A 22,596-nucleotide genomic window follows, 5' to 3' on the forward strand; every position below is an offset into this window, starting at 1 on the left:
GAAAATTAACAAAAGCAACAACAGGCCAAATTTTCCACCCAGCCCTCAAGATTCCGGATATTCTCGTTTGAATTTCATGAGAAAGGAGGCTCATACTTTGGACTCTGGCGCCTGTAGTGCAAGTGATGAAAATAATATTTGTAAAACACAACCCAACGGTTTGGTCCAACGCAAGCTTCAAAATGATATTGGTCCAATTAACCCGATATTGCTGGGTTGTCTTTTGCGTGGGAGTTTGAGCGTGGGGGTTTGAGTCGATGGGGCCATTTTGAGTTGGAAAAGTTTCCTCCAAAGCCTGTTGCCAATAAGAAACCAAAGGTGCGGAGATCAAGCCAAATACAGCAAATTCAATAACTCGAGTCCAGTCCATTTCCAGATGCGTTTCTGCTCCCCATTGCGATAGGGTTTGGGCTGTGATGTTGGCGGCAGCTTTCAGTAATGCCGATTGAATTGTCACCACCACCAGAGATGGCATGTTGATATGGGATGCAAGAAGAAAGAGTTATTTGGTACAGAAACAGACATATATGAGGGAAATGGAAACTTATAGCTAGCAGCTTTTCGTTCTTATAAGCGACCATGCACTTGGCATTGGGGAACACTTCGCTCTCACGTCCCAAATCGGTATCTTGAGCCACCATCTCCTGATCGAGACATGAAGTTCGTATTTAGTTAAATGTAAAGAAAGGTTGCTCCTCTTTCGACCTGGAACCACAGAGACAGCACTATATTCAATGTCATCATGACTAGGTCCCGAAACCTACTGCCGTTGCTCATTACATTCTGGGCCATTTTGTCCACCACCTTTGCTCATCCAAGCTGCATACTCGACGAGTCCCCAAGACGACGTCTCTTCCTGCTAAGTGACATCGCAAATGAACCAGACGATGCACAGTCACTGGTCCGACTACTCGTATATGCCAATGAGTTCCAAATCGAAGGTCTAGTAGCCACCACAAGTTGGTGGCTCAATGACACAACCTATCCTGACCAGATGCGCGATATTGTTAGCGGATATGCCAAATCGGTCAGGAATCTCAGGAAGCACGCATCAGGATGGCCAGAGCCTGATCATTTGCTCAGCTTGGTCAAGTCAGGCTCGACTCATTACGGGATGAACGGAGTAGGCGAGAACCAGAACAGCGAAGGCTCAGAACTTCTCGTCGTGGCTGTGGATAAATCAGAAGAACCATTGTGGGTTCCTATCTGGGGTGGTGCAAATACACTTGCCCAGGCGCTTTGGTATGTAAATGCCACACGGTCATCTGAAAAGGTAGACGAATTTGTCGCGAGATTACGCGTCTATTCGATCTCCGACCAAGATAATAGTGGGCCTTGGATTCGAAGGAATTGGCCCAATCTTTTCTACATTGCGAGTGTACATGACTTCAACCGATATGCAAATGCCGCCTGGGGAGGGATATCGGGTGATGACTACTATCACTTTCCCAGCGAGGGGAACAAGGAAGTTATCTCGAAATCATGGATAAAAAAGAATATACAGGATGTTGGACCCCTTGGAGCCCAGTATCCTGATGGAGAGTTCATTATCGAGGGTGAGATACATAAAACCTTTGGAGCTTACGATCCGTCATTAATTCTAACTAGGTGACTCTCCATCGCTACTCTACATGATCCCAACCGGCCTATCAGATCCTGAACATCCAGAATGGGGCTCTTGGGGAGGTCGATATGGTCCCGTGGCATGGGGCGAGGGACATTTCGCTGATAGCATCGATACTATAATAAGTGATTCTGGAAGCATAATGATGGGTTCTCAGGTAACTATCTGGAGATGGCGCACTGCATTTCAAAACGATTTCAAAGCGCGAATGCAGTGGTCTATCAAACCCAAGTTTGAAGAGGCGAATCATTCTCCAGTCGTGACCGTGAATGGCAGCTCAAGTCGAGATATCCTAGAATACGTCGTCGAGCCTGGAGAAACTATAATCTTGGATGCAACTGCTTCTTGTGATCCAGATGATGATAACCTCACCTTCAAGTGGTGGCAATATTTGGAGCCAAGCTCGAACCTGAATACTCCGAAACGCGATGTACTTGTCTTGGAATTGGGCGCCACGGATATGCCTAAGCTCTCAGTGAGAATACCTAACGCTGAAGTTGTGCGCAAGCCCGGCAGAGGTGTCCATCCATATGCTGATAAACATCTGCATGTTATTCTCGAGGTATCCGATGGAAATATGATTGCTTACCGGCGAATCATATTAACCATCAAGGGTAACCCTACCGTGCAGGAGCTTGAAATTGGCTCTGGCCATGACGAACTGTGATTAAGAACAGCGTCCTGAAGTGTTTGCGCTTGGAAAATCTGCGATATTAGATAAATGAATTCTGCAACCCCATTGCGCAAAACCAGCGACGAGAAGGTTGCGAGAACCTCAAGAAATCGCACAAGACTCTTTTCGACCAGATTGTTTCGGATCCAGATAGTGTATTCGTTCTCTCGATAGACAATAAATTAAAGAGACCATAGTGTGCATCACGCAGCTTTAGACCGTGATATCCACTAAGTCGTCTAGGGCTAACTCCATTGTACCTTACATTTTATGATCTATTCCATACTTTAGTGACTATTTTATACCTCACCCATAATTGTATCGCACCTATGTAAGGATAGTATCGTACCTTCCTCTGCAAGACGGTACTCCTAGCTTTCAAGATAAACACTGAGAATCTGTCCACGTAGGAACGAATCCAACTTTCTTCCACCCCTCCTGGATACATTAAACCCTCCTACAAGTGAACTATTCGTTTGGTGGACAACCAAGTTCACCAGACCGGATTGAATTCAAACAAGCCATCTTCCATACCAATTTCTATATGCGACAGCGCCACAATCGATTCGGCTTCATCCTTGGCCTGAATGGCCCCAGGTCCCAATCTATAAGGAGGACTCTGGGCCTCTCTTAGATTCTTCGGGGTAGTGAACGCCGGGATCCCATAGAAAATGCTCTTTCGTTCTTGGCTTTCCTGCGATGAAAGTAGGCTAAGAGACCTGACCGGAAATCCACGAAAAGTAAGGTGATTCTGCTTATGATGTTGATAAACTGCTAAAGATACCCTATAGAACATGGTCCCAGCCTCGCGAAGCTGTCCTGGCTTCATGGGGAGTCAAATTTAGATTTCGGCAATGACAACACAGTCAATCTACGCCACAAGTTGGTAGAATGTTCTTTTTTTTTTCTCGTTATGGTGATGCGTCTCCAGAATTGAGGCAGTCTACATGTGAAGACCAATAGGCCAACACAACATCGCCAATGAGAATGCGTGCTCGAAATTGGAGTCCAAGGACGATTCCAGCAGAATATCGATTCTTGAAGCCTCCAGGACAGCCTTCAGGAGGGCTGGCATGTCAGGCAAAGATCATATTTTCGCCCAAAACAATCGGACGATAGAATATGGCTAGCTTCAGAATACAAAGAATCGGAAACTCACAGCCTACATATCCATTTACCTCCAAGCCCATTTCCACCCTTGATAAGCTCTGGTTTTCCTTGGGAGCCATTTCCAACCCGACTTTTAGACCGCACGAAAATGTTTTCAAAAGATACAGATGAAGCCCGGATCACAATTCACTAATGCCCCAATCCCTTGCAATAAAAGATGAAAAATTACCAGTAAAGGGGATCTCACTCTTGCCAACTATATGAAGTCGTGACCACCAGCTTTGCACATGTTTGTATCAGCCAGCCCTAAGTTGCCATCCTAGAGACGAAACGTCCAAACTCCCTTCATCTAAATGAATAAAATCGAGCAGATTCTTGTTACAGCAGCAGCTGAACTTCAAGCTCTGCTCAAAAACAACGGGATCATTCTATCGAAGCAATTCTGCGAAATTGCTGCCGGTAATCACCGATACATTGTTCTTTATGACGGACAATGTATGATGTGATTTGACTTTGGCTCCAGCTATCGTCCCGGTACGCCTGCTGCTGTAGACATTGCTGCGCCTAGATGGCAACTTCGTGCTGGCTAGTATAACCTTGTACTAAACATGCACAAAGCAACCCTGGTGGATTGTGAAGCGCGAACTTCCAGAAAATTCTTCTTAGTTTCCTAGTCCGAGGACTACTACACCGGATCCAGAAGAATAGTGCTAAGACCTTGCGAGATACCATGAATAGATCCCATGATTTCTGGGCACTGCGGAGTATGAGATGGATCTCAAAGATTTTTTTCGTCGCCAACATTGTGAATGTGAGGGATATGGCGATCAACCCACGTAGTTCCAGACCTAAGCCAGCGCCTATTCGACAATACACCGAAGAGGAACATATCCATATGTCCCAGGTAGTTATGTAGCGTTTCACTGGTTATAATATTTAATCTGTTGTACAATTGTCTTCCAGGTTGCTCCCCGGCGGCCTTTATATGTTCCAGCGGAGTATAAATACAGCACCTGTACGTAAGAACTAGTAGTTCTTACGGGCTGGAGCGTAAATTATGTTTGATCTGTGACCGACCATCGTAACTCTCAGCATGAATGTAGCATCTAAGGAACAGCAGTGTTAATTTCGGAACGAAGACTCGTACCCATAAGTTCACCCAATACTAGTATGACATTGGATTATTTTCTATCTTGTACAGTTGAGAGTCTGAAGCTGCGATGGCCTTATCTTATCATTAACAATGCTGATTGGCCGACGGCTCCCGACAATTTTTCATCGCGACTTGCCAATCCAAAAGTTCTCTCCGCTCCGCAAAAAGTGCAAACCGCCCAACATCACGTCGACAATCAAATACAAAAATGGCGAAGCGGAAGAATACATCCGACGCAGCCACTACTGTGGCCCCAGTAAAGAAGCAAGACCTCACATCGGTTCTATCTACACCATGGACATTCCTCCAGCCCTCCGCCGACCTACACACCCTCCTCGCAGACTCTGCGAAACAAATTCTCGACCCGCTAGCAACCTCCGTGGTAGACGAACAATCTGCGCGCAAACAGGCCAATAAGAAGCGCAAGCGATCAGACCCCGACGCAGACGCCATACCACCTCTCCAATTGAAGAATCTATACGTGGAAGGCTTTACATCGAATCAAGTATGGGAGCAAGCGACGCGGATTCTGGAGTCTGCTGGGGGTGAAATTGAGAGGGATGTTACTCTGCTCACACGACTTGATGATATGGCTTCTTCGGATCCTGAAGGAATGGGATCCCTTGAAGGCTCTGGACCTGAGGATTTGGGGTCTGAGGGTGACGATGCTGAAAGTATGTCGGATGCTTTCTCTGGAGAAGAAGGCGAAGAAGAAGATGAAAGTGAAGGATCTGAGGCCGGAGTTGAAGGTGAATCTGAATTGGGGGAGGAGGGTATTGACGATTTTGACGCAATGAACGAGGAGGGATCAAGTGATGAGGAGGAAGGATTTGAAGGCTCCGAAAAGGATGAAGAGGAGGATGGTGGTATTTACACCGAGGATAAATTCGGACTGAACGATGGATTCTTTTCTATCGATGACTTCAACAAACAGACCGAATTGCTAGAAAGGCAAGACATGAAAGGCGGTGCTGATTCCGATGACGATGACGAAGAAGAGGAAGTTAACTGGCATGCGGACCCAACCGTTGCAACGGATGTCCTTCCCAAATCCAAACAATCCGCTATTGGAGCCGGTGATGAGGATGAAGATATGGACGACGATAGCGAAGAAGATGGACCAACTTTCGGCAACGCTGATCTCAATGCGGATTCCGACGACGACGATGTCGAGCCTGAGGTTGACCCCGAGGCAACAAGCTACGGCGACACGAGTAATATCAGATACGCCGACTTCTTCGCCCCACCACCCCGTAAAGCTTCGTCGAAGAGATCACGGGCACTTCCCAAAACCCAGCCTGCTAAGGAAATTTCTCAGGACGACGTTGATCGAGCCATGGCGGATGTCCGACGTGACCTTTTCGACGATGACGACGAAGTGGAGGAGGAAGATGAACAAATGGATGAGGATGGCGAGAACCAGGGACCGCGCTCAACCCACGAGAAGCAAAGGGCCAAGATCGCAGATGAGATTCGCCGTCTAGAAGCAGCCAATGTAGCCAAGAAAGAATGGACAATGGCTGGTGAAGCTCGTGCTGTGGAGCGACCTGTGAACTCTCTTATTGAAGAGGATCTCGACTTTGAAAGAGTGGGCAAGCCAGTTCCCGTCGTGACTAACGAAACCTCAGAAGACATCGAGGATCTTGTTAAACGTCGAATTCTCGCCAACGACTTCGACGAAGTAATTCGTCGTCGTCCGGGTGTTGGCGACGTCAAGGCTCAGCGTCGTGCTCGATTCGAACTGGAGGATACTAAGCCGCAAGAGAGTCTGGCTGAGATGTACGAGGCTGATCATCTGCGTGCCAATGATCCAAACTACGTCGACACCAAGGACAAGAAGTTGATGCGAGAGCATGCGGAGATCCAGAATCTCTGGAAGGATGTCAGTGCTCAGTTGGATACTCTCTGCAACTGGCACTACAAGCCCAAGGTTGCTCAGGCAAACATCAATGTGGTTACCGATGCACCGACCATCATGATGGAGGACGCTCGCCCTACAGCTGGCAGTGCCGCTGGTGGACCATCTGCTCTTGCGCCGCAAGAGATCTACGCACCTGGCAGCGATGGCAAGGTTGCTGGTGAAGTGGTGCTCAAGACTGGCGCATCTATTTCCAAGGATGAGATGAGTCGGGAAGAGAAGGCTCGCAAGAGACGACAGAACAAGGCCCAATACAAATCCAGTGACAAACCTGCTGGTCCTCAAGGCAAGGCGGCTGAGAAGCAACAGCTTGTATCTGATCTGAAGAAGGGTGGTGTTAAGGTCATTGATAAGGAGGGCAAGGTGACGAATATGGATGGAGCTAAGGCTGGAAGAGAGCACAAGAACAAGGGCGATACGTTGAAGCTGTGAATAGGTTCAAAAGCTGTAAAAAGTATTTAGTCATGGAGTTGAGGAGCCATATTGGATAGAGATTTTTCTAAGTTATCATTTAGATAATATCATCGCTGCATTCTATTTAAAAGACATTCACAAGTGAAAAAACCGAATAAACCAACAAAAAACACGCTGACATCGCTTCCATATTCTATTTCATAGCAAGAATGAATCAATTGTTGTTGCTTTTGGGCGTCTTGCGTCGAAGAGTATAAAGAAAGATATTCTCCCGATTATAAGAAGTCGCATTAGGGTCGTCACGAATTTCTTGCATATCGAAATTCTTCTTAGCCAATTTGATGAATCTCAAATCCGCTCTTCTCCGTCTCTTATAACAGAAATAACAGACTGTTTCGGGACCAATGAGATCCTTTAATGTCGAGAGGAGGAGAGGGAAAGCTGGTTCGAAATAGACGCAGTCGGCAGCAAGAATGATATCCGGATGATTCGGGATATGAGTTGGGAGTTGTTCACCCCAGTCTAGGATTGAGGCTTTGACTTTTGTACCGAGTTGGTTTAGGAGTATGTTGTCTTGCATTAGGTCGAACATTGGGAGTTGATCAGTGATGTGAATTGGTGAGGCGAATTGACATCCTCGTGCGACGGCCAATCCGACGAGACCGCCTCCAGCTCCGATTTCCACGCTATACAGTACATATGATTGTCAGTTGAGATTCTCACGGTCAAGATCGATAGGATATCAAGAAGGAAAAAAAAGGAAGTGAAGATGGCAGGGATTGTGGTGTCCCTGGCATATTTGGACTACCGACATCGTTTTCCCGGACATGTCCGAGGTGTGTTGGGAAAGAAGATATCTAGATAAGACCATTCCAGCTGGCCAAAGCTGGCCACCACAGCCATTCTTGAGATCTTCTTTCAAGAGGAGGGGGTCGGTGAGGAGTCCGTCGAAGTTGATTGTTGTAGTACCGGCGATTTTGTTGACTCGAGGGGGAGCCAAGGTATCGCTCACTTTGAAGGGGACATCAGAGTCTGAAACTGGGCTCACCGATCTTTCCATTGAATCCATTATGTGCGAATAGTGTTGTGAGTGTCTCCTATTTCCTGCACTTTTTTATTTTTTTGGTCAAGGGTGGAAGGGTAAAGAATCGGGACGGCAAAATACAAACGAGACCAGTGGCATCCCACCATTTCTGTAGTGGGGCTCGTCTTCGGTGCTTATCGCCGGCGAATCACATGATACGCTGATGAGCTCAAAAAATATGAAGATGGATGGACGAGATCGGAGGAGATGATGAATAGGGGGGGATGTATATTTAGTTATATCGCGTCGAATCGCAAGCTATGCTTCGTATTCATGCTAGTGTAGTTGCTAATACTGTACAATAGAATGATCATTGGCCTAATATAGAGTATCAAACATCACTCCATGGCGTAGGGTATTGTATACGATCATATGAAGATAAAAGCTGTATATAGAAGATCCATCTAATCGGAGAATAAGAACAGAAGAAGCTCACGGCCGTGCGCTGTATCCCCAGGCGATCTGCAATCCTGGCAGCTGGGCGAACCCCCACATGGCGGATGTGCGACGGGGTCGACCCGAGGCTGTGGATGTTATCGTACGGTACTATGTAGATAGATTGCTAGTGTGTATATCCCGAGGTCCATATAGGAGCAGTATAGGAACAGAGGAGTAATAGAAAGAAAGAAATGATTAAAATATCAAAACAAGGTTAAACTTGGTCATGTGCTCAAGTTCTCCGAGGAAAGAAGCCAACGATTGCACTTGCCGTTTTCTGGCCAAAACGAGCGAGTTGACGTCATGTGCCCTCCGCATTTGGCTGAATCATGACGACGTCACCTCATTCCCTGCTTGAACCAAGGGAGACTGGACTGCTTCTTAAAGCTCGCTCTGTTCTGCATTTGCATGATTCTTCTCTCTCATCTCATTTCATCAAATCACCAAATCACCCATCATGACTACCTTGCACTGTACGTACTTCCCTCATTACAGTACAAAGAGAAGACAGAACAGAAGAGAAAGACCAGTTCCTAATTTCCTCATCTAGACCTTCCCCCCGTTAAGCCCTCGGCCATTGCCTTGGGTACATTTTTCACCCACACTGCTTCCCTGGGCATCCTGGCCCCGGTCTTTGGCGACACTTACCACCGCGCCCAGGCCGCCAACTCAAAGGAGGAATTCATCAAGTCCAAGGAAGCTGCCGGTGCTGCCGCTGCTTGGGGTAGCTCTCTGGTCGGTAGTGCCGTCCAGACCTACGGTGTTGCAGCTTTGATCAATGCCACCGGTACTCTGAGTTACAAGGGAGCCGCTTACCTCGGAACATTGATCTTCTTCGCTAGCTCTGCCCCCGCTGTACGTTCCCCTCCAAAACAATCGATTCATTAGGACTGAGACAAAATGCTAACAAATCGATTAGTTCGTCAGCCAGCTCTTCGCTGAGAAGAGACCACTTGACACCGTGGCTGTCGGCGCCGTATCTCGCGTGTTCGAGACGGTTGGATTGAGCTTGTTCCTCACCTGGTGGGGAACCCGCACTCACCCATTCGACTAAATTAATCGTTCGATCGGTTATGCCAGATACTGTTTCTGAATTAGTTTTGGGTCCACACATGATCCATACGAAGAATGGTCGGCGTCTGTGTATCTATGGTTAATTAGTTCATCTAATGTAAATCAACACGACTTGTGTCTTTTTTCTTATTGCTTGTTTTCAAGGTCCAATTGCCGTTGATTACCGGTAGTTTGTCTGGAGTGTAACGTACAGTGCACTTAAATACCAAGTAGATCAGTGTAGGACATCAATGTAGATGCACTAATATCCCTCTTTTGAAAACGGTCGCACGAATGGATAGATAGTACTGACACCTGGAATAAAGATGGATAAACGTGAGTCGATTGGTTTTACTGGGTTATATATATACATCCTCGGACCATACATACTGCGGTGGGGGACAGCTCACAACACTAGCTTACAACTTTTCAGAGTCAAACCCAGCTGTGATGTTCAAAGGCCATTTGTGGCATCTGCACAGCCTTGACATTACCTACCTCCTCAGATAGATATGGCAGTAGCAGTGGCAATGGCATACTTAGCCACACTCATAAGACTAGTCAAGACGCGGCCATTTGCCCTGGGTTTCGTTCGTTGGGGGCATGCCCGACTAGTTATAGGAAATTATCACCTAACATATGGGCTGAAGGCGAGACTGCAAACAAATCTACTGGGGATATAACACTCGGGATCAAATACGTCAAAGTATCATAAACTGTCAAAAGAAATATGTATTGAATAACACAGCTAATTTACCCATTTAGGGCCAAATGAAACTCTTCTCCACGAAATGATCTAATCAAGCAAAAGTGCGGCAGGTGTACCTAAAAATTCCACAATTAGCAAGACACCACCAGCAAAACCGGGGGGGAAACACAAAAAACCTACTTCTCAGGATAAGACTGTTCCTCGCTGAGATCATATTTCGACTGAGTCTCCTTAGAAACAGTGTTCAGGTTGGTAGGGGTAGGAGGTAACCCATTAGCACCCAAAACGCTAGCAACGCCAGTCTGATTCTTCTCGAAGAATCCAGCCAGACCGCGCTCCTCAGCCTGCTCCTTAACAGAGACAATCTGCTTAGTACCAGCCTCACCAAGCTGCAGAACATCATCCTTGGGCGCAGCCTCGCTGCCAACGGTCAGGAGACTGACGGCATCGGCCTGGGTGATGGTGCTCAGTCGGGGGTAGTTTCTCCGGGCGTCGCGCTTCCAGTAAGGGTTATCGGCGATGTCACCGGCAGGAAGAGTGACGGGGTCATCGTAGGCGAGAGGGGGGGTTGGAGCCTGGGGTTGGCAGGCGGAATTGCGAGTTCAGAGGGACACCGGATGAACGGTTAGGGTCGACGGCCAGTTTGCGGCGGACCCAGTCCCAGATACCGGTGGACTCGAGGGTATATTTCTAGTTATATTGTTAGTTTATACCTTCCCCCAAGAGAAGACGTGTTCATTGGGATCATTGACGTACCTGGGCAAGTGGAACGACGTTGGATGCCGCCTTTGCGGCTTTCACTGCACCGCCGGCCATATTGAAGACTTTGAACTGTAGCCGCTTGTCAGCGCATGCGATCCTGGACTACCCCCCCTAATTTGGCGAGTGTGTTCGGGTTCCCCGGTGGAATTGAGCTATGCAATTACCTTGTAAAGTCTTGAAAGTTCCTCAAGCGGTCGTGGCGAGCCTCGATATTCTCGATGCGGCACGTCAGGGTATCCGGAGGTGCAAGTGAGTCCGGATTAAATGTATATCCGGGTCCGATCGTTGTCCACGGTCGCCGGCATTACTAATCCGACGTTGTTTACACTTTGGCAGTAGATTTAGATATACTTCAAATGATAAACTGATGTTAAAGATTAAATGAGCATTCATGATTTTTTTTTCAATACAACGGATAGTTGTGATTGATCAGATCTGTGCGGCAAAAGCCTGGCTAAAAGGTAAATGCTTCCATCCCACTCGTATACTGTATCATGATCTTTGTGATGAACTCAACCTATAGTTCGAACTGATGGTGTTTTGTTCTTACAGAGCTACACTGTAACAAAGGTACAAGTAGGATTGACTGGCGCTATGTGGAAGTGCCTCTTTTAGCAAGTCCCCTCATACTATGACATGAAATATGAAAGCAAGGAATCAGAGAATACATCGCCTGTCTGAGGTCGCAAGCCTAATTTGGATGTTTGCTCGTCCACCCCCTAATATGTAATATCTACCTGGAGAAATCATTTCACTCGTAGGGAAGAACCGGATAAAAGGCTAAGTTATGCTACCTAAGAATATCATCATTGCGAAAAATTGGTTTGTTTACAGACTGCAATGTAATGATCCGATGATACGACGTCGGCCCAGAATGATCATGAGCGCGAGATCAACTTCATAACATCACCATACCAACCCTACTCATTTAGCTCCATCACCATTCTTCTCCTTGGACTCATCCTTCTCGTCTTCCTTGGACTCCTCTTTAGCTGGGCCGTCGGCCACAATCTTCTGGACAGCATCAACAGTCGCATCAGGACCGCCCTGCTCGCGAAGCAGGACCTTGCCCTTCTTATCGACGGCAAAGACACCGCGGATAGTTCCCTTCGGAGATTTCTTCAGACCAATTGCACCAATAAGGCCATAGCTTGGATTGCAAAGCAGTGCATACGGAAGATTCTGCTTGGTTTTGAAAGTTGTGTTGGCCTTGGGTGAGTCGCCTGATAGACCGTAGATTGTCAGACCAGTAGATGAAAGATGATCAAAGTTATCACGGAAAAGACAAGCTTGCTTGGTACCTGCAGGTGAAGTGTAAGTCAAGAGGTAATGCATAGAGCAAGGGCCGTGCGATGCGCGATGCACGATGCGCAATATCATAGGGATAGTTATCAGAACATACATCCGGGAGTCGAGGCCTTGGGATAGGTAAAAATAACCACACCCGCCTTGCTGTCATCGACCAGTTTCTTGAGTGATGTCTGTTCACCTTCATTGGTTTCAAGATCACCGCCAAAGGCATCCAGATCAATCACATCACCTGCCTGAGGCACTTTGGGCGCATCCTCTTTCGGGGCGGGAGTCTCATCACTTTTGGTCGCCTTGGGCTTTGATTCGGACTTGCTCTTTTTCTCCACGACTGGAGGAGGCGCGGCGGCCTTGCGCTTGCGAAGTTCAACCATTACGATAATACAAGGAAGCGTGAAGTGGGAGGAATGGACAGCTTAGCTGCAGCTCCGCTCGTGGCGGGTTTGTTGTGACTGTAGTACCCCAGACAAAAGTACTACAGTGTTTTTAGTCAAAACCGACAACACCTTACATAATCCAAAGAATCCACCGGAAGTTCCCGACCCACGGGCTCCTCACGGGTTGCCCTGACCCGCGCGAAGGAAAAAATTCTCGATTTGACGTTTCTTTCTTGATCGCCACCGAAAACCCACATTCCCCATCTTTCTTTCTAGCCAGCAAACCTGACTCATCTAGGGATTTTCTTTTTGAGTCCACCGAAGATTAATCTTCACCTCGCCACTCGAGTCTTCAACATCTTTTTAGTTCTCGACACTCCCTTTCGCCTCATTTTGCGTCTCGCAATCACCTAACTTTCTTTAAAGCGACTCTGCCGCTCAGCGCGCGCGTTTCGACATGAAGGTCTTTTCATCTTCTTGCACCTTTGATTATTCCTGGGATGAGGTGTCCACGGCCAACTGGCGCAAGTATTGCCCATGGAATGACAAGGTCACCCACGTTGTTGGTGTCGATACTCTCTCCCGAACCGTTGACCCCTCAACCGGAATCGTGAGTCAATGAAGAATCCGAAGTTTTCGGCCAGTGTTGCGTTCACAATCAAGCTGACCTTCTTTAAGTTACGAACCGAACGCCTGATTACTTGCAATCAGTCCGTACCACAATGGGTTCTCACCCTCCTTGGCGGAACGACTACTTCTCACGTCTACGAGGTCTCCTACGTTGATCCAATCTCGAAGAAGGTCACCATGTGCTCGAACAATCTTACGTGGTCGAATGTCCTTAACGTCCGTGAAACCGTCACCTATCAACCTTCGACATCCACCTCGACCCAGTTCACCCAGGAGGCTAAAATCACCGCACTTTGCGGTGGATGGCAAAAGATCAAGAACAAGGTCGAAGACGCGAGCGTGGAACGTTTCCGAGAGAACGCCAAGATCGGCCGTGAAGGATTCGAGACAGTCCTTGAAATGAGTCGTCGAGTCTTTGGCGAACAACGCGATCTCGAGAAGCAAAAGCTATAGCCGATGTCGGCCTCGGCTATCCACCACATCCCAACCTCCTCTCTCAACTCAACGACTTTCGAAGCACCATCTCTCCTTAACGTGTCCTGCATCGAGCGATTGCATATTTACGGCGTCTTTTTCTGATTTTTCGACTTTTCGACCTTTCTTTTTTCGTTTTCGCCCTCGATTTTCTTCTTCGTTCCCAGCATTTCGAAGCTTTCGGCGCCTATCGGAGTTTACATTTGAATCGTTTCTCGTACCCCTCTCGTAAAAGGGGAATAACTGCGCCATGGCCACCCAGCAACCTCTGGTGGTCCGGTGGCAGAAAACAAAAGTTCCATGAATTTCCCCTCATCTCTCTACATTTGAATACGAAGCGAGTGATATCCGCCCTCGGGCATAGATGCATAGAAAGATTTCGATATTAGAACCGAAGCCTCGGTCAATGTACAGAATTGCCTTTTCTTTAATCTCGTTAATCGTCTAGCAAATTCATACACGTATAAACTTGATAAAAGACCATACTAGCCGGTAATCAGCCACGTAACTCCCAAACGCCTTTCTGAAATCGTAACAGACAAAAAAGGATTCTAGAGGATCCTCAACAGAAGTCCCAGTATCAACGCCTGACGCAGAAGGAGAAGTTGACGTAATATCAACCGATCAATCCACCAAGTACGACACGACTGACACCAGCAACTTCATTCTTAACATTATTCCGACTAGCATCCTCGAACTCGCGAACCGCGCCCGCAACCATTATCTTACGAAGTTTGGCATCTGCCTTGGAAAACAATTCCCCGAGACCAACCGTACAGGCAGCGGGTGACGAGACGAGACTCAAGATCCGAGTATAGCAATCAATCAGGACATCACAAAGAGTCGCGAAAGTCTCGAAAAAATCCGGTTCGAAGGGCAGTGACGGTGTGAGAAGGTATGTATATTCTTCGCCGGGCAGGAGATCAGAGGATTCTGTCAGAGGGAAAGATATCATTGACGCAGCGGCCGCCGTGGCAGGCGATGTGATTGAGTTTGCGGCACTTTTCAAGTCTGAAGGATCACTGGTTTGCATTGGTAGACCGATTTCTGTAGCGGAGCTAGCTCTTCGAGTCTTTGTTCCGGCGTGTGCAGCTCTCTTGAACATTTGAGGAATACGTGCTCGGGCGAGACTAGATGATGAACTTCCATCTGGTGGGTGAACTTGTTGATATGCTTCGAATTCAAGGAGGAGGGCATTTAAAGCACGGAGGTATTCGAAGGGAGTTGAGTTGACGTCTAGAATTGGTGGGAGGGATAGACCGAGGAGAAGATAGTTGACTGCGCGACGGGAAAGCTTTCGAGCTTCGAAATAAGGCATGCGACTGATATCTGCTCGGGAGAAATGCACAGTATTAAACCAGTATACGCGACCTTCGAGACTGTAGCACGTATGGATTTATGTTAGCATCCCTTCGGATATCAAGTAGTGTTTTTTCTTTATCCTCTTCTTGAAGTTGAAGACCGATAGAGTAGATGCTGCTTACGTCTTTCTCAAATACCCCAGTGTCGCAATCCGCTTCGCTGCCATATCATGAATTTGTTGATATATGGCACTGGCACTCTGTGGCCCAAAGGGACCTCCACCACTTGACACTGGTGGAATGCCTCCATGCGAACCTTCATAACCACCAGTTGACTTAGCCGTATCTCTGCGCGAGAGACTCGGAGCGAATGAGGACGAAATCATCGTGGTTTGTTGTAGTCGTTTCTTTCACTGAGACAAGAAGCAATATGACGTTGGGCGCACAGGGATAAGCAGACAGGGGGGGTCCCCCGATGTTCAAATCGATCGCATCCAGAGAAAAGATCAAGAACTCCGATAATGATCTAGAGCACCTTCACGGTTCAAACAAATGTCCACTAGTAAACAATAGTGGGAAAATAAAGAAAAAGGGAAGCCTACCGCATTTTCCCTTCAGGAGATTCTGGACTTTCCCCACAGGCGCCCCTCCGGTCCCTTTCCGCCCTCTTTTTACTGTTCTCCGCTACCCCTCGAACTTCTTCTTTTTTCGCCCCTCTAATTTCTCTTTCTTTTTTTTCATTTATTCAATTTTCGCAAATTGCGCATGCCATGAGCTCTACTTCGCCAGACGAACAAGTTCCCTTACCAGGTCAATGGCCTGTTGACCCGCAGGAGGAACAGCCCATTTCTGAAGACAAGATCTGGGTTGATGGTTGCTTCGACTTTACTCACCATGGTAAGAAGCGCAATGCTCTCTCTGGTCCTCGCACCTTTTTGGTATGCAAGTTTACTAAAATTCCATGTTTTATAGGACACGCTGGTGCTATGCTTCAAGCTCGTCGTCTCGGAAAGGAGCTCTTCGTTGGTATCCATTCTGATCAGGCAATTCTAGAAAATAAGGGTCCAACGGTGATGGCTTTGGATGAACGGTATGTTTTGCGCTGGGCTCAACTCGCTTTTTTTTTATTACTTAATTATTTCTGTTCGACGGCTAACGCTTTCTCGCTATTGATTTGTAGTGTTTCTGCTGTCGACGCTTGCCGCTGGGCGACTCAAAGTGTTCCTCATGCGCCTTACGTGACATACTTACCCTGGGTATCCCACTACGGCTGCAAATACGTTGTTCACGGAGACGATATCACATCTGATAGCGATGGAAATGACTGTTATCGTTTCGTCAAGGCCGCTGGTCGTTTCAAGGTGGTTAAGCGCACCCCTGGCATTTCTACCACTGACCTTGTTGGCCGTATGCTTCTCTGCACCAAGAACCACTTCGTCAAATCTGTCAAGAAGACTTTGGCTGGAGAGGAAGGTTCAGGGTCTCCTGAAGAGCGCAAGGCTGCCGCCGCCGATCTTCTCCAAAGAATCACCGACTACGCAACGGACGAGAGTGGTCTACAACCAGGCCCCCAGGTCTGGACTTGGTCTGGTTCAGGCAGCGCTAAGATTGATGATTCGGTTGAGGAAGCTGGCAAGTATGAGACTCTTGTCAATGGAAAAGGTCCTAAGCCAGGACAACGGATTGTCTACGTTGATGGTGGCTTTGATCTCTTCTCGTCTGGTCACATTGAGTTCCTGCGCAAGGCAATGGAGCACGAGGAAGCCGAAGGACGTGCTCGGGGTTGGTATGAAGCTGAGCAGAGAGAGAAGAGAATCAAGGAGCACGGTGAAGACTATGGTCCAGCTTACATCGTCGCTGGTATTCATGACGACGACGTGATCAACCACTGGAAGGGACTTAACTATCCGATCATGAACATTTTCGAACGTGGTCTCTGTGTTCTCCAGTGCAAGGTGAGACATTTCCAAATCGTCCCACACACTATTTCCCGAAATATACCCACTAACAAACTCTTTCTTTCTTTTTGTTTCAGTATATCCACGCAGTTATTTTCTCTGCCCCTTTCACCCCTAGCCAGCCTTACCTCGAAACTCTGCCATTCGGTGTTCCTGACGTTGTCTACCATGGCCCCACTACTTTCATTCCCCTGACCTACGACCCATACAGCGCGCCCAAGAAGATGGGAATTTTCCGTGAAGTCGATCGTCACGCTTTCCAGCATGTGAATGCTGGTGAGATTGTCGGCCGCATTCTTAAGAGTCGCGAGGCTTACGAGGCTCGACAACGCGCTAAGCTGCAAAAGGGTGTCGCTGAAGATCTGGTTAAGGCGAATGAGCAGGCCTCTGCTTAAACCTCTTCAGGCCGTACATAGTATGAAGATATTTATAGGTGGAATATTAATAGTTGTACATATGATGAGTCTCATCAACTGGGGCTTAGAAGATATGCGGAGTGTTCATTGATTTAGTGAAATAGAGCATATCCAAGCTATCGTCAAATAATCCAAAAATGAACAGGATTTCAACACAAATAAGGACTTCTCATGTCCTCAGACTACCAATAATACGATACTAGACCTAGTGACTACTTTTAAGTAAGATTGCTACTTTAAATAGTTACTAGTATGTTGCCTCAAGTTTAAGGCTCTACAGGCGAGACTCCATACTCATCTGAAGCATGTCCAGTAGGAGACTTGTAGAAAGTTATCATTCGCCAGTATCTTCACAGACTCTCTTATCTACAGAAAATGCCGGGGTTATTCTCTTTTAAAAGACCCTTCGATATCACACAACTCAATTGGTGTCTCACGAAGCCTCTCTACTACTCCAAGGCTCGTAGGAGTTAGGCATATCACACAAACGCTTCGTTATTACACAACACATGTTAACTGTATTTTCTGGATTACACGAAACCTTATAAAAATCCTGGAGGCTCCGTATTGCTTGAATAATGCATCAAATAAGACTGTCCAAATCTTATCAAGCTTTTGCTTTCTCATATACACGTAGGTGAAGAATCGACGACTGAACTTGGCTATCCTGAAAAACACTACAGTACAGACAATGATAAATGAAAGCAAGATTCAGCAAAATGCTGGCAAACAAGTTAAATCCTCTCGAATGATCCGAACTCTTCAAAATGAATTGACCATCACTTGGGCTTTATGCAGAAACAACTTGCCAGCAATGTTAGCAGCGTTCATTGGCAGTTTACTACCAAGACTCTTTATTCGACCCATGCCTCTAGAAACCAATTTCTGGGCTTCAATCAGAATTCTCCTAATGTGCTTTCTATTCACGTACGTCTTTGACATCGGAAATACCACCTCATCCGTCGAGGAAGACAGAATCAACAAACCCCATCGGCCAATTCCATCGGGTCTCATGACTTTGAAGCAGTGATATTCACGTTGGATACTAAGTTGGTTACTGGCCCCCTGTATCGCCTGGATGTTTTATGGGAGATCACCGGCTTTTCTCATCATTTCCGAGGAGCTTTGGGTATTTACATTTTACGTGTGGCCTACATTTCGCCATTGGATTTCAAAACCCATTATGTCTACAACATTGGCATATGTCATTCTACGCTTGGTCAATGTTACAGTGACAGATATTGAATCTTGGTCCTTTTGTTCAATCCACTTACAAGACTTCCGTGATGTAGAGGGAGATTATAAAACCCATACCGTCACGGTAGTAACAATGCTTTCACCAGCTTCTCGGAGAAAAACACTTCAGGGAACGGCTATATTCATGCTGTTTGTCAATATCTTGAGTATGTTTTGGATCTGCTCGAGGGCCAGTCAAACTTCCGCATTCATAACTGGCTCTTTGTTTTACGCAAGCACTGGGTTTACGGTTTACTATATATTGTCGGCGACTTCCAAGCTTGAATATCGTATTATGTACCGGTGGTGGACGGCTACTTTGTTTTTCTTTATTTATCACGCATATGATTTGTATCTTTAGGGGGTATCGAGCTTCAAGTTTTAGGGCAAGAATGGTCTACCATGTTCCTACTGGCTAGTACTACTAGCCACGAAGATTTCTTATAATGGGCTTTAAACGAGATACTACGAATTTCACTCGAGCACATCAAATGAAGGACAAAATTCTATTTGTACACATTTCAGCTATTTGCTTCATAGAATGGTACTGCGTCGAACTCGAAATGGCCTAGGACGTATGCATGAAGGATATGATGCTACTCACCAAGTGACAAACTCAGTCAAGCAGAGGTCAAGTAAGTTTGAGATGGGATATTCGATCTTAGAACGACGATTATATTATACAGAGGTATGTATGAGCTGTGCAGAAAATGTCACCGCACTTCTAAAAAGCCACAGGTATCAGATTTATTGGTCCGCCGCCACCAGAACACCCTTCTCTTCAAGCATCTTGGAGAGTTCACCGTTCTGGTGCATCGACATCAAGATATCACATCCTCCAACGAACTCCTTGTCCAAGTACAGTTGCGGGATCGTGGGCCAGTCGGAGTACTCCTTAACGCCTACAAACAGTCAGCATGGAACTAGCCAGAGATCCTCAATCGGAACCTATAGCTGATACTTACCCTGACGGAGCTCGGCATCTTCTAAAACATTGAACGCAACGAACTTCTTAGGATCAACACCCTGCAGACCGAGGATCTGGATGCTAGCGCGCGAGAAACCACACTGGGGAGTCTCGGGGGTACCCTTCATGAAAAGTACCACGGGGGCAGAGCCAACGGCCTTATCGATGGCAGCCCTGGTCTCGGAGGAGAGGAGACGGGCGTGGAGGATGGAGGGAAGTTGGAAGGCCGGGGTGCGGACGGGGCGCAGGGCAGTTGGCCGCGCAATGGGGCGGAAAGCCTGGAGAGAGATCAGTTTCAGAAAATAGAATAAAACAGATACACCTCAGCCAATACTCACCGAGAAAGCAGTTCGAGAGAACATTGTGGCTGTATGGGAGTTAAGTTGATGAATGGAAGAAAGCAAAAAAGATGCTACAGTAAAGTCCGGCAGTCGGAGGTGGTTGATTGGTTAGTAATACGCAATACCTCGTTGCTCGTCTGACGTCGTTTTGCCCCACGAGATTTTTCTAAGCTTCTTCCACTTCCCCATTCTTCCAATCTTGACATTGCACGAGTGAAGTTTTCAATTGTAGAGAGGTCCTCATGGATCCTCACTCAGAGCCCCCATTCTCTGCACAAGATCATCTTCAAGATAACAAGATCCATATACTCCTCGCAGCTTCCGGCTCCGTTGCAACTATCAAAATCCCGAATATCGCAGAAGCCCTCGGTCAATACCCAAATGTATCGGTTCGGATTATAGTCACCGAATCCGCTGAAAGATTCTTGGCTGCGCAAAGTGCCGAGCAACCACTTCTCGACAGTTTGTGCAGCGTACCTGGTGTGGATGGAATATACAGGGACAGTGATGAATGGTCTAGGCCCTGGGTGCGCGGGGCACCGATTCTACATATTGAATTGCGAAAATGGGCGCACATCTTGTTAGTTGCGCCCCTGTCAGCGAATACAATGGCCAAGATGACAATTGGTATGGCCGATAATCTGTTATTATCTGTGTTACGAGCGTGGGACACGACTGGCTTGGTGGATTTGGGATTTAAGGCTAGAAAACCAATGGTGTTTTTAGCCCCGGCTATGAACACAGCGATGTATGTTCACCCAGTGACTGAAAAATCACTTAAGATCTTACGGGATGAGTGGGGGAAAAGTGACGCCAATCCTGACGGTTGGGTTACTATTCTCCCGCCTATTGAGAAGTCTCTAGCCTGCGGAGACGCGGGGACTGGAGGAATGATGGATTGGAGAGATATTGTCAAGCATATCCGGAGTTACCTGGAACTCCCAATTCCCGACTCGTGATCTATATTTCTATCTATTCCATCGACTTTTGTGTTGACTCGGACTCGGAAGGCCCGTCACTATTGTACAAACCCAGGTATTGCGCGGCATACTCACCAAGAAGACCCAACGAGATACCACCACCTGTCAGAAGGCACCCGTTCACGAACCACCACCAACAGTTCTTAACATTCTTCAGCTGAACTTTCCAAATCATCAGACCAAGGGACAGGGCGGCACTGCCACAGCTACCAATGAAGAAAATCGGTCCACAACCGGCAGCAACGCCAGCAGCTCCAAGCAAGCCGACTTGAATTACGGCCAGGCCACTCAGCACCGCCTTGGTGTTCTCTTCGTGGCGGAGAGCAATGGACTTGATCCCAGCCTTGACATCATCCTTGATATCCATGTGTGCATAGATCATATCGTAGAGAATGGTCCAAGCGATACAACTAGAATATAACGCTCCCGCGGCCATCAACGCATCATGATTAGAAAGCAAATCGATACCCAATGCAGGGAATCCCATAATAGCTCCCCACGAAAAAGCTAGACCCAGGACTGCTTGAGGGTAATTGGTCACTCGCTTGGCTAGTGGGTAAGCCACCACAATAGGCATACTCGGAACGCCATAGTAGAGGCATTGAGAAGGGAAAGAGAGCAGAACTCCAAGTCCAGCCACAAGCTGCGACCCCGTGAAGAGCACTGCCTTCTTGGGCGAAAGTGCTCCTCTCGCGATTGGGCGGAACTTAGTACGTTCCACATGCGGATCCAAATTTCTATCCCAAAGATCATTGATGGCGCAGCCTGCACCACGCATAATCAAAGCACCCGTAAAGAAAAGCGCTGCTGTTCCAAGCACATGCATTGGCGTTGCACCAGTAGCCATTGGCGCTGCGAGAAGAGTGGAAAAGAGCGTTGGGAAGAACAAGTAGTAGGTTCCGGTAGGTTTATCGAGGCGGACCAATTCGGCGTAGGGAATCCATGACTTTGGCAGAGATGCAATTATTCCTGTTTGAGGGGGTATGTAGTGTGTTGCTGGATTGGCATTCTTCGTATCGGGGTTGGATTCGAGTGGGAGAGCCTGCGCATTCGCATTTGTATTGCGTCTTGGGACGAGCTGCAGTGATGTGCTTAATGGGTGTAATTGCGAGGGACGGGCCCGCTGGGTTGTGATCAATGATTTCGTACGAATGAAAGTCGATAGTCTGTTTCTATTGCGAGTAATCCCGGTGTATCCTTGTGCTTTCCAACATTGAGGCGATAGTCGGGATCGGGATTCGCGGATTAATCGGGAGCTGCAGGTGGAGAGCATTGCGTAGGGAGGAGAGAGTATATTGAACGAGGTCAAGAAGGTGAATATCTTCAAAAGAGAGTGAACATATATTGATATAATGGTGCTACCGAGTCATGATCTGTTGTGTTGTGAAGTTGCGAAAGAGAAGAGAAAAAAAAAGACCGAGGCGAACCTTTTAACGTTGCGGCGTTCCGTCATTCGTTCATCTACTTTAAGCTCTCCTCTTCAACTTCTCCTCCATCATTCACTACTCCCGCTTTTCAATCCTACTCCATTATTTCATTCCATCTTTCCTTCTAATCTCGCCTGTATCCAATAAGTCGACTTCGATTCCTTTTCCCATTCGCCAGCATTCCATCAGCTTTATTGTTGCGAAGTGGGACAGCGCGACGCGCCCTGGTCCGCGTCTCAACCA

The 22,596-nt window shown here is 47.2% G+C and overlaps 14 protein-coding genes across 14 annotated transcripts; 6 read left to right on the plus strand and 8 right to left on the minus strand.

The window, feature by feature from the left end:
• Positions 1 to 74: 74 nt before the first annotated feature.
• N7469_005996 (uncharacterized protein) lies at positions 75 to 475 on the minus strand (the record flags this gene model as incomplete). The annotated part of the gene is made up of 2 exons (XM_056644914.1): positions 75 to 111; positions 150 to 475. The coding sequence occupies 2 exons, from the start codon at positions 473 to 475 to the stop codon at positions 75 to 77; spliced, it is 363 nt and encodes a 120-aa protein (XP_056500152.1).
• Positions 476 to 742: 267 nt separating this feature from the next.
• N7469_005997 (DUF1593 domain-containing protein) lies at positions 743 to 2,291 on the plus strand (the record flags this gene model as incomplete). The annotated part of the gene is made up of 2 exons (XM_056644915.1): positions 743 to 1,556; positions 1,609 to 2,291. 2 exons carry the CDS (start codon positions 743 to 745, stop codon positions 2,289 to 2,291), a joined length of 1,497 nt encoding a protein of 498 aa, XP_056500153.1.
• Positions 2,292 to 2,790: 499 nt separating this feature from the next.
• On the minus strand, positions 2,791 to 3,126 carry N7469_005998 (uncharacterized protein; the record flags this gene model as incomplete). The annotated part of the gene is made up of 2 exons (XM_056644916.1): positions 2,791 to 2,991; positions 3,082 to 3,126. The coding sequence occupies 2 exons, from the start codon at positions 3,124 to 3,126 to the stop codon at positions 2,791 to 2,793; spliced, it is 246 nt and encodes an 81-aa protein (XP_056500154.1).
• Positions 3,127 to 4,768: 1,642 nt separating this feature from the next.
• On the plus strand, positions 4,769 to 6,910 carry N7469_005999 (rRNA-processing protein MPP10; the record flags this gene model as incomplete). Its single annotated transcript, XM_056644917.1, has 1 exon — positions 4,769 to 6,910. One exon carries the CDS (start codon positions 4,769 to 4,771, stop codon positions 6,908 to 6,910), a length of 2,142 nt encoding a protein of 713 aa, XP_056500155.1.
• Positions 6,911 to 7,106: 196 nt separating this feature from the next.
• On the minus strand, positions 7,107 to 7,961 carry N7469_006000 (uncharacterized protein; the record flags this gene model as incomplete). The annotated part of the gene is made up of 2 exons (XM_056644918.1): positions 7,107 to 7,578; positions 7,705 to 7,961. The coding sequence occupies 2 exons, from the start codon at positions 7,959 to 7,961 to the stop codon at positions 7,107 to 7,109; spliced, it is 729 nt and encodes a 242-aa protein (XP_056500156.1).
• A 910-nt stretch (positions 7,962 to 8,871) lies between these two features.
• On the plus strand, positions 8,872 to 9,468 carry N7469_006001 (DUF1761 domain-containing protein; the record flags this gene model as incomplete). Its single annotated transcript, XM_056644919.1, has 3 exons — positions 8,872 to 8,887; positions 8,965 to 9,269; positions 9,334 to 9,468. The coding sequence occupies 3 exons, from the start codon at positions 8,872 to 8,874 to the stop codon at positions 9,466 to 9,468; spliced, it is 456 nt and encodes a 151-aa protein (XP_056500157.1).
• A 799-nt stretch (positions 9,469 to 10,267) lies between these two features.
• N7469_006002 (uncharacterized protein) lies at positions 10,268 to 10,992 on the minus strand (the record flags this gene model as incomplete). The annotated part of the gene is made up of 4 exons (XM_056644920.1): positions 10,268 to 10,292; positions 10,357 to 10,751; positions 10,789 to 10,866; positions 10,933 to 10,992. 4 exons carry the CDS (start codon positions 10,990 to 10,992, stop codon positions 10,268 to 10,270), a joined length of 558 nt encoding a protein of 185 aa, XP_056500158.1.
• Positions 10,993 to 11,862: 870 nt separating this feature from the next.
• On the minus strand, positions 11,863 to 12,620 carry N7469_006003 (thioredoxin peroxidase DOT5; the record flags this gene model as incomplete). Its single annotated transcript, XM_056644921.1, has 2 exons — positions 11,863 to 12,239; positions 12,341 to 12,620. The coding sequence occupies 2 exons, from the start codon at positions 12,618 to 12,620 to the stop codon at positions 11,863 to 11,865; spliced, it is 657 nt and encodes a 218-aa protein (XP_056500159.1).
• Positions 12,621 to 13,080: 460 nt separating this feature from the next.
• Positions 13,081 to 13,706, plus strand: N7469_006004 (putative mitochondrial protein sorting (Msf1); the record flags this gene model as incomplete). The annotated part of the gene is made up of 2 exons (XM_056644922.1): positions 13,081 to 13,233; positions 13,302 to 13,706. 2 exons carry the CDS (start codon positions 13,081 to 13,083, stop codon positions 13,704 to 13,706), a joined length of 558 nt encoding a protein of 185 aa, XP_056500160.1.
• Positions 13,707 to 14,343: 637 nt separating this feature from the next.
• Positions 14,344 to 15,414, minus strand: N7469_006005 (uncharacterized protein; the record flags this gene model as incomplete). The annotated part of the gene is made up of 2 exons (XM_056644923.1): positions 14,344 to 15,106; positions 15,212 to 15,414. 2 exons carry the CDS (start codon positions 15,412 to 15,414, stop codon positions 14,344 to 14,346), a joined length of 966 nt encoding a protein of 321 aa, XP_056500161.1.
• Positions 15,415 to 15,798: 384 nt separating this feature from the next.
• N7469_006006 (ethanolamine-phosphate cytidylyltransferase) lies at positions 15,799 to 17,381 on the plus strand (the record flags this gene model as incomplete). The annotated part of the gene is made up of 4 exons (XM_056644924.1): positions 15,799 to 15,925; positions 16,001 to 16,118; positions 16,209 to 16,983; positions 17,064 to 17,381. 4 exons carry the CDS (start codon positions 15,799 to 15,801, stop codon positions 17,379 to 17,381), a joined length of 1,338 nt encoding a protein of 445 aa, XP_056500162.1.
• A 2,004-nt stretch (positions 17,382 to 19,385) lies between these two features.
• On the minus strand, positions 19,386 to 19,967 carry N7469_006007 (monothiol glutaredoxin GRX5; the record flags this gene model as incomplete). Its single annotated transcript, XM_056644925.1, has 3 exons — positions 19,386 to 19,540; positions 19,604 to 19,883; positions 19,944 to 19,967. 3 exons carry the CDS (start codon positions 19,965 to 19,967, stop codon positions 19,386 to 19,388), a joined length of 459 nt encoding a protein of 152 aa, XP_056500163.1.
• A 221-nt stretch (positions 19,968 to 20,188) lies between these two features.
• N7469_006008 (putative flavoprotein) lies at positions 20,189 to 20,905 on the plus strand (the record flags this gene model as incomplete). Its single annotated transcript, XM_056644926.1, has 1 exon — positions 20,189 to 20,905. The coding sequence occupies one exon, from the start codon at positions 20,189 to 20,191 to the stop codon at positions 20,903 to 20,905; it is 717 nt and encodes a 238-aa protein (XP_056500164.1).
• Positions 20,906 to 20,918: 13 nt separating this feature from the next.
• N7469_006009 (putative para-hydroxybenzoate-polyprenyltransferase Coq2) lies at positions 20,919 to 22,199 on the minus strand (the record flags this gene model as incomplete). Its single annotated transcript, XM_056644927.1, has 1 exon — positions 20,919 to 22,199. One exon carries the CDS (start codon positions 22,197 to 22,199, stop codon positions 20,919 to 20,921), a length of 1,281 nt encoding a protein of 426 aa, XP_056500165.1.
• Between the last annotated feature and the right edge of the window lie 397 nt (positions 22,200 to 22,596).

The sequence above is a fragment of the Penicillium citrinum genome (assembly GCF_028827155.1).
Source record: "Penicillium citrinum strain IBT 23319 chromosome Unknown utg000005l:1.0-1900146.0:1.0-1900348.0, whole genome shotgun sequence".
Lineage (NCBI taxonomy): Eukaryota > Fungi > Ascomycota > Eurotiomycetes > Eurotiales > Aspergillaceae > Penicillium > Penicillium citrinum.